Source organism: Octopus bimaculoides, chromosome 2 (genome assembly GCF_001194135.2).
Source record: "Octopus bimaculoides isolate UCB-OBI-ISO-001 chromosome 2, ASM119413v2, whole genome shotgun sequence".
Classification (NCBI taxonomy): Eukaryota; Metazoa; Mollusca; class Cephalopoda; order Octopoda; family Octopodidae; genus Octopus; species Octopus bimaculoides.
In genome coordinates this window covers 49957174-49967325 of record NC_068982.1, presented here as the reverse complement: position 1 = coordinate 49967325, position 10152 = coordinate 49957174, and the positions used below count along the sequence as shown (strand labels likewise).

At 35.2% G+C, this 10152-nt stretch overlaps 1 protein-coding gene across 1 annotated transcript in view; it reads left to right on the top strand.

The window, feature by feature from the left end:
- The window catches only part of LOC106873657 (katanin-interacting protein), a 551631-nt gene that overhangs the window by 90349 nt on the left and 451130 nt on the right, over nucleotides 1–10152 (top strand). Inside the window, exons 9-10 of the mRNA XM_052977029.1 lie at nucleotides 3121–3259; nucleotides 8047–8109. Of these exons, the coding sequence (XP_052832989.1) occupies nucleotides 3121–3259; nucleotides 8047–8109 (202 nt within the window). The remainder of the gene's footprint in view (nucleotides 1–3120; nucleotides 3260–8046; nucleotides 8110–10152) is intronic.

Genomic DNA, 10152 nt, shown 5'->3' with positions numbered 1-10152 from the left:
ATGACTAGATAGTGATGACTAGATAGTGCTGACTAGATAGTGCTGACTAGACTGTACCCTCAAGTGATGACTAGATAGTGATGACTAGATAGTGCTGACTAGACTGTACCCTCAAGTGATGACTAGATAGTGATGACTAGATAGTGCTGACTAGATAGTGATGACTAGAGAGTGATGACTAGATAGTGCTGACTAGACTGTACCCTCAAATGTCAAGGTAAATAGAAGAGAAAGTAGGGACGGATGTGGAAGGATGGGGTAGGTGGTTAGAGAAGGGTCCAGATGAGGATGATTGTTATGAATGGTGAACAAGTTTGGAGGACTGGTTGAGGATAAAAATGAGTTTGAGTTGGAAGGAAAGAGGAGGGGCTGACTGGAGGGATAGAGAGGGTGAAGAGCAGGATAATAATAATAATAATAATAATAATAATAATACAGGATGAGAAAAAATCAAAAGTTGGTGTTGCTAATTAATTTATCGAAAACAAACTAATTACTTATAGTGGGACTGTATGCTGTTAGTAGAGTTAAATTTATTAATCATGTTTGAGTTAACTAGGCTTTAATTTTCACTTTAGTAGCTTATTCAGCAAGTGTGTGTGTGTGTGTGTGTGTGTGCATACACAGACAAGTAAGCAAGTAGGTGCAAAATAAGGTGGAAGAAATAGTACTTGAATACCAAAGGTGGAACAAAATACTATATTTACAGGATTATATCACTGGTCTTAGAGTGACCGATGGTTTTGCATCCATAAAGTGCTTAGCTTTATGGATGCAAAACCATTGGTTGTCAAACAGTAGTGGGGCACAAACGTAGATACAAATACACACAGACACATACATGCACACATATATATGATGGACTTTTTTCAGTTTTCATCTATCAAATCCAGTCACAAAGCTTTGATCAGTTTGAGGCTATAGTAGAAGACATTTGCCTGTAGTGCAACTCTGTGGGACTGAACCTGGAACCATGTGGTTGGGAAGCAAACTTCTTACCACATGGCCAAGCCGCAATAATATATTCATGTAACTCGTTCTAGCTTATAAGAAAACAGGTGTAAAAACAAATGACTCTGTAGTCTAGCGGCAAAGTGAATTGTTATCAATGACAGTGACTTGTTCTCAAAAGTGTCTATGAGCACACATCAATCCAACTTTCTCTTAGGTACTTTCTTTTAGAATTGTCTTTCATATAAAATCGTGTCAGTTTCTACACTTTGTTTAATCTGATACCTATTTATTGTAATGGAAAATGACAAGCCTTCATTGGATACAGACCATGCTACAATCAATAGAACTTAGATGAGACATATGCTAGAATTAGCAACCAAATTCTTCTCAATTCACGATCTATTTTAAATTAGGAGGGATACATAAGTTAAGTCTTTTGTTACCACATCTGTTGAAATACACTGCATGGGTTTCGATTAATTGGTAAAATAACAAAGAATTTAGCTGGTATCTAGAACATGGCATAGCCCTGGCACTCTGTCGGTTACGATGATAAGGGTTCCAGTTGAACCAGTCAATGGAACAGCCTGCTCATGAAATTAATATGCAAGTGACAGAGCATTCCACAGAAACATGTATACTTAACATAGTTCTCAGGGAGATTCAGCATGACACATTTTGTGACAAGGCTGGCCCTTTGAAATACAGATACTACTCATTTTTGCCAGCTGAGTGGACTGGAGCAACCTGAAATAAAGTGTCTTAGGAAATCAAACTCACGAGCTTATGACCATGAGCTGAACATCCTAACCACTAAGTCACACACCTTCACTGTCTGGAACGTAAATAAACATTATTAAAGTTTGATGGAAGGTTCTGATTTAAATTCTTTTAAAGCAGGAAGTTTGTATGAAAGAACCAGGGGTGGTCTCATGCAGGTCAATATTAGAAGGGTTAACATATTTCTATAGGTTGCTAAGGTGATAAGATAATGACAGTTGAAATACCTTTGACCATCGGTCTGCCCCATGAGAGCTGGCCTGGGACTAAAATGCCTTTGATCAAAGGTTTGCTCAAATGAGGCTGACCTGGAGTTAAACAAGCTACAACAACAACAGCAACAACCAGAAGTCAGAAATGACAACTCTTGAAACACAAGTGGTTTTTGCTTCTGGGTTAAATTTTTGTTCTGGGTTCAGTCCCACTGTGTGACACCTTGGGCAAGTGTCTTCTATTATAGTGTCAGGCTAACCAAAGCCTTGTGGGTGGATTTGGCAGATGGGAACTGAAAGAAGCCTGTCGTATTGGTATATATTTATGTGTCTGTGTTTGCCCCCACCACCATTGCTTGAAAATTGATGGTGGTGTGTTTATGTTCTTGTAAGCTAGTGGTTTGGCAAAAGAGACCGATAGAATAAGTACTAGGCTTATAAAGAATAAGTCCTGATATTAATATCTTTGACTAAAAACCCCTTTAAGGCGGCTGTAGTCAAATGACTGAAACCAGTAGAAGCATAAATGAGTAAACAAAAACAACAAAAGACATGGATTAAATGTTCTTAAAATGTAAAACACTAAATGATTTCATTTGGGGGAGGGGCGGTGGGGTGACTAGTAATATTTTCTACATCATTCATTTTTCTTTTATTGAATTTGAATTTATCTAAAAGGGAAATTAATATACTTAATAGACTTAGACTAGTATCTCATTTGTTATATTACAAATCTTGCAAATCTCCCAGCTTATCTATAAATCTTGTATTGTCTTCTTTAAAATCAAATCTGGAAACTAATTATTAAACAAAATTAATACAATTAACTTTTCCATATTCCTTGTTTTTTGTTTATTAAAGCATTTTATTTTTGATGTATTTATTTAAAAAAAAAATTTCTGTTGCTATTTTTGTTTTTTACTGAATCCTCACAATATTCTCTAAATATTCTTTCCTCAGTATAATCTCCAATAATCACTTAATAAATTCTTGAATTACTTTCATAATTTTAACTCAGTTAATGGAAAAACATTTTTGTAATTACAGTTGTGCTTTGTTTTTCTTCTTTAATAATGATTGATAGCTCTTGGAAAATCCAGCTTTTACTTAATACTTAAAATTGAATTTGAAAGGTTTAATTTTAATTTTTAAATGTATTGTTTTACATTTAAAGGGAGAAGAATCAGATTGTTCAATTCCAGAAGAATTAAATGAGAATGACACAAATAACAGCATTTCAGGAAGTGTGAATCTCCAGCAGAATTTTATGAAACCTGCCGATTATATTGTCTTAGAGTTTGGAACACCTTCTTGTAAGTTGAATGTTATTTTTATGCTTGTTCTGTTATTGCCAGAGATTTTGTTTTTGTACTATGACAGGTTAGTCAAGAGGAAAGGTCTGTGCTGAAATTTGTGGTCTGTGCAAGCCTTCTGAGACTGGCGAAATCGATGAGTTGCATGTTAATTTTCATTTTGAACAAGTGCAAGTTGGTGACTACAGGTAAAACATGGGTGAAAAAAAAATCCCTGAGGGATGACACTCTGCTAAACTAGGATTAGTAAAAGTGGTTAATGCAGAACAGGGAAGGGACCTAATATGGATGGTGAGAGGAGGAGAGATGAATGTGTCAGGTAGGTTTGGGTAGATATGGTAGGTAACCATCTAATTCCAGTGAACATTGTCATCATCATCATCATCATCATTTAGCATCCGTTGCCAGCATGGATAATGGATGTTAAATGATGATGATGATGATGATTGTAGTAGTGGTAGAAAAAAGGAGAATTAGAAGATTGCAAATGTGTGTGGATTATAGGCTGAAACGTATTGTTTAATAACTTCATTGTTTAGATTAAGAAGAGTAAGAATTTATTTATAAGAATGTGTTTTGTATCAGCAATTTAATCTTTAGTATTTAAACCAGTCTTATCTATATGTTTTATATTCAAACGAGCCAGATCTGGCCTCTCTCTCACCTACACTGCAATATAATCCTAAAAATAAACAGCTGCATTATCAAAATCTTGAAACTTTGAGATGATGCATGATTCATTCTAAACAATGTAAATAAATATTATATTTGACAGAGTAATTTGAATGCTAAAGGGTTAATATGTTCTGTCAGCTTTGTTTATCTGCAGCTATTTTAATAGTTAAAAATGTGTTTATTTGATCTTCATTAACTGCCATCTACTTTAATTATACCATTATATTCAGTGCTAATTTAATACGTGTTCTTGCCTTGGTTTACCTAGCTATAAAATAGGTACTATGTTTGCTTCAAAATCAATTGTTTAGTTAGAAAGGGAATGAGCATAGAAAAATACCAAGTAACTGATAGTATATTTTTAAATAATTAAATTTACACACTATATCCCTATTAATAATCATCATCATTTTATGTCTACTATTCTGGTATAGGTTTGATAAGTTTTCTATAGCTGTGATATGTGACCTGATGCTCTTCCTGTTACCCACCCCTTTTAGTTGCCTCTTATGACATGCAGGAATGCAGTGTACATTTTCAAAAAAACAGGTATACAAACAGTAAGATTCCTATTTTTATTATGGACAACCAAAGTAGACTGCTACTTCTTACTGTTTTGTTAATCTTCATTCGGTAATCTTTCTGTTGTAAAATATTCAGGTATCACACATATACACATATTCACTTCCACATATGGTTACTTTAATATTTCACTCTGTCACCCACAAATTCATTTTCCTGTATGAATATTACAATTCTTTTTTTTTTAATTCTTAATGTTCAGATTATCTTAAATTATTTATTTTACTCTGCGTTTGAGTTATAGAGTTAATTCACCAAGTTGAACACCACTCCCTGGCCATTGCATACTTTTAGCATTTGGGCCTGATGTTATAATATAAAAATAACTTGTTCCTTCATCCAACCATTCTGGGAATCTCTGTAAAATTGTCATGGTTGCTGCCCTTTCTCTCTTGGCTAACCCACAAAAACAATAAATAAATAAAAACAAACAAATTGAATAAAATTGGTCAATAAGTTTTTCTCAGTTTTAATGCTTTTTTTTCTTGTCTTGGTGTTGTGCCAGAATGACCTCATTCTGCTTGTTGGGTTGAGAAAATATTTTCTGTTATCACGAGCTATTTATTTTGTCCAAACAATCTGTAACAGTAATTTTACTTCACCAGCTATTGTCTATCATTGTCTACAAGTGTCTATCATTCCAATGTGTTAATGGTTATTCAAATGTTCCTCATAGAATATTTGACAATACTGCCAATGTCATCGATAATACTCTGTTTAATTGCTGTCAGATTTAATTTCATACATGAAAGAATTGACATTGTTATAACAATTTTCTTTTAAGGTAAGAAAGTATAAGTAATTGGAGTCAAATATTAGTTCTATAGACTGAATCTAAGTGCTGCTTCTATAAACTTTTGGGATGATACTTGGTGCTCTCTAGCATATTGCCATTCACCTCACTGTTTTCCCAGCTTATGTGTGAGAGCAGTCAGAATTCTAGTCTCAGGGTCTCAAACATGCCATTCCACATGTACCTACCATTTAGAGCTTTTGACTCATTTTCACCCAGCATTCTCCATCTGTTTGTATCATAGGTTCATGTTTGCACTATTGTCTTTCCCACTTAAGTAACAAAAACTATTGCCTGTCTCTAAGAAGCCACCAAAAGTACTTCCAGGACTTGATTTGTTAAGTACTACATATTACTAACTACTGTGTATCTATCAACACTTGTAAAGCATAGGTTCTTTGCTAGTCTACCAGAAAATCCCATTCCATCGTTTGTGTATACATTGCTACATTACATAGTTTCTTACTGTTACTTTGCAAATTATCAAGCAGTTCCTCTTTCTAGTCAGCACTTACATTTTGTATTCTAACTAAACACATTCATTTCTACATATGGGCATATTAAACTTTGAATCCAAAACTATCCTTCCAAATTTAGATTTCTTCACAGCTTTTTAACAAATGTTCCTATGAGAATCAGGTCATAAATTTATTTAGCTCCTCAAGAACAGTCAATCATAAACTCTTGAATTAAAGCTTCAAGAACTTCAGTGCTATAACGAATAGAATAGAACTGAGGATATAGTCCTAACGAACACCTACTCACACTAAATTCTTGTCTGAATTCACTGTCAATCTTAATATTCTATAATTAAAAGGTAAAGACCCCTTTGACCATGAATAACCATAGGATTGCACCTACAAAGTTGCTATTCAAGGCATAAGTCCAGACAATGTTATTTACATGCCCATGCATATCAGCCTCCATTCTCCATGCCTCTAATGTTATTCGAGGGAAAGGCAAAGGCCAATACAGCTTGGCACCAGTAACATCATGACTCATTTTTACAGCTGAGTGAACTGGAGCAACGTGAAATAAAGTGTCTGCTCATGAACACAACATACAACCCTGTTTGAGAATTGAACTCACTATCTCATGATTGTGAGTCTGATGCTCTAACCACTGAGTCATGTGCCTTCACATTGCATAATTAAAACATATATTTAAGGTGTAGGCATTGTGATGTGTTTAAGAAGCTTGCTTTGCAGCCACATGCTTTTGGGTTCAGTCTTACTGTATGAGACCTTGGGTAAATGTCTTCTATAGCCCCAGGCCAACTAATACCTTTTGATTGAACCTGACAAACAGAACGCCTGTCATATGTGTTTGTGTGTGTTCCTCTGTGCATATACACCACTTAACAATCACTGTTGGTTTGTTTACATCCCCTTAACTCAGTGGTTTAGCAGAAAGGCTGATAGAAAAAGTACCAGACTTAAAAAGAAACAGAGGTTCTGGGGTCAGTGTGTTCAGCTAAAATCTTTCAAGTTGGTGTCCCAGCAGAGCTTCTGTCCAGTGATTGAAACAAATAAAAGATAAAGGATAAAGACACCTCAATATATATCACACATATTATATTCTTTTATTCATTTCAACCATGCAGATGCAGTCATGCATATATCACATTTTTGCATGTGAGATTTTTAGATTGTTGCATCTCCATAGTAAATTATGTCACATACACAAAGAAATTTATCTGCAGCTTATAAGGAGCTGCTTAAATATATTGGTGAGTTTGAAGTAGGAAGAAATTTAGGGTGCTGATCGCTAATTATGTAGAGGACCTGTGAAAGGGGTAGACCCAGGAAGATGTGGGTTGAAGTAAGAAAGGATCTTCAGATACTGGGCTTCACTGAGATGACAAGGGACCGAGATTTCTGATGATTTGCTGTACTTAAGAATACATGTCAAGCTAAGTAAAGACATACAGACATGTCCATTATGGCCATGCTCCCACTCCCTTTTCTAGTCAAGAGGTCTTTCTTTGTCTTTGAGGTGCCAGTGCCACATGAAATGCATTTGCGTCAGTGCCACATAAAATGCACTTGTGCCAGTGCTACACAAAAGCACCTGTTCCAGTAGCATTGAAAAAGCACCCACACACTCTGTAAAGGGGTTGGTGTTAGGAAGGGCATCCAGCTGTAGAAACCATCCCAAAACAGACAATTGGAGTCTGGACAGCTCTCAGGCTGGCCAGCTCCTGTCAAACCATCCAACCAATGCCAGCATCAAAAACGGACATTAAATGATGATTTCATATAAAGGGCAGACTGTATTGAGATGATGTTAAGTATGATTTCGATGTTGCAAAAGAATATGAATTGGAAATGTAAAGGATCTATAATTGCTGCAGGGGAATATGTTGAATTTAGTGTCAGGGCTATAGTAAAAAAAAAATGCTTGCTCAAGGTATTGCATAGTGGGACTGAACTCAAAACCACGTGGTTGCAAAGTGAGCTTCTTAACCACACAGCCTTGCTTGTGCCTGTACAAAAATTAATTTTCTTTTCTTTTTTTTTACATTCTCATAAACAACAATTACCATACAATAACCATCAGTGGAATGAAGATAAAAATAACTGGAGAAAGGACAGTGATAATTTGATTTTACCAATTTTTGTATACTAATGACGTTGTAAGATTATGTATGTTAAAAGTTTATTATAGAAGTAAAGATAATTCTTGAGAATTAGCTAATTAAATAACATGGAACTTTCTTTTCTTTTGTCACTTAAAGGTAGTTGGGAGAAAAATATTGTCAGCTCAAAGCAAAAAAATTACAATACTCGTTCAACAACAGGTTAGTATTTATAAGTGGAATAACACTGCACCAACTTATTTTACTTACCAGTTTCTCTGTCTGTTATCCATCTTTTATACCTGTGGTGCTATTTGCTATCATTTTGCCACCTGATGGTGGTGCTTGCTATGATTGCTTATTGCTTACTGGTCTGTGCTTTTGGCTCATTCTACTTACTCCTTCATATTTTGTCTGTTACAGTGTTAAACAGTATTCTCATTGGCAATATCTTCCATTAAATGTTCTTTGCGATCTTCAGTATAGCCTTTTTTTTTTTATTATTCTTCAAAAATTTTTTTCCAGCTGTTGTACAAAGTAGTATTTTTGCTTCAGTCTTTCACCAGAACTAACCAGCAGCATTTTTAATAATGATGATAATAATAATAATAATAATAATAATAATAATAATAATAATTGATGCTAGACATTATTAGATTATTCAACTTCATCAACAGCACGTTTAGAAGCAGGTAATATTATTATTATTCAAAGCATGAAGGTTACAGGTTTCCTTAGTGATGCTACTCTTTCTAAACAACCTCTACCAAACTTCTTTCTAACATTTCTGTCACTGAATTCCAATGTGCAAAAATCCATATGTCAGCTACAAAAATGGTCCTCTATTGTCAGAATAATTTTTCATGGCGCTCTCATAATTATACTTTGACTACATGAATAACTGCTTTCTAAAACCAAGTTAGCTCTTATTCTGTGTATGTACACACAAACATATATATAAATATAACTATGTGTATATATACCCCTTAGCAGAGGAATTCTTTCATCAGCTTCTACTAATTGGAAATGGCACTTTACTGTTGAATAACACCCTGCAACAGCATGTACTGCAGTGTTGGGACATGGTGTCTACATTGGTCGAGCTTAAAGAAAAGGTATTTCCCATGTTGCAAGATAACTTCAAAAACATAGCATGGTTTGCAGATAGAGCTATTTTAGCACCTTGGAATAAAGGCATTGATAAAGTAATCCATGAACTCCACATTCTACCTGGAGATGCTTCAACATTTGTCTCTATTGATACTACCATCGACGAACATGGTACTGCTGACTATCCAGTTGAATTTCTCAACTCTCTACAACCCACAGGACTGCCACCACATTAGTTTTCCCTAAAGAAAGGTGCACCAAGGAATTTCGACCCACCACGACTATGCAATGGTACAAGATTGGCTGGAACTACAATGACAAGTCATGTCCTACAAGCAACCATTATTACCGGCCGTCATCAAGGAAAGATCGTATACATTCCATGCATGCCCCTTATTCCCTCAAATGTATCATTTCAATTCAAGCACCTTCAGTTCCCAGTGCAATTATGCTTCGCTATGCAATCATCAAAGTCTAGGGTTAAACTTGAAAAATTGCGGGTCTCAATTTACAAATACCCTGCTTTTCTCATGGACAACAATAGATTGCATGCTCTCGAGTTAGCAGTCCAGATGACTTGTATATTTATTCAATCAAGACTAGAATAACGTAAAATATAGTTTACCCAGAAGCATTGTTGGTTTCACTTAACTTATATTGAAGTGTGCAGTCTGCCCAAACATTAGAGATGATGCTTTTCACAATGAAGCAGCTTTCTTTCCCTGTACCTTACTTTCTGCAATAGAGTACCTCTACGTCCTCATACATCATCCAATTCTTTAAATCCACAAGTCTAGGTAATTCTGGGAGCAATATTAGGATTTCCTTCTAATCTAAACTGCCATTCTACATGCTTTTGGTGTCACCAACTTCAGCATTGTTTATAAAAAACTGACTGAAAAGCATGTTTATAAAGAAGAGTTGTTTGCTTCACACTCCACTTGTGCCGATTCTGCTCATAAAAAAAGAAACAAATAATACGATGTGGCTGTAGGTCATAACACCCCGGCAGCACTGGAATGCATTGCTAGTATATATATATATATATATATATATATATATGTGTGTGTGTGTGTGTGTGTGTGTGTGTGTGTGTGTTTGTGTGTTTGTGTGTGTGTATTTGTGTGTGTGTGTATATACATGTGTGTGTGTGTA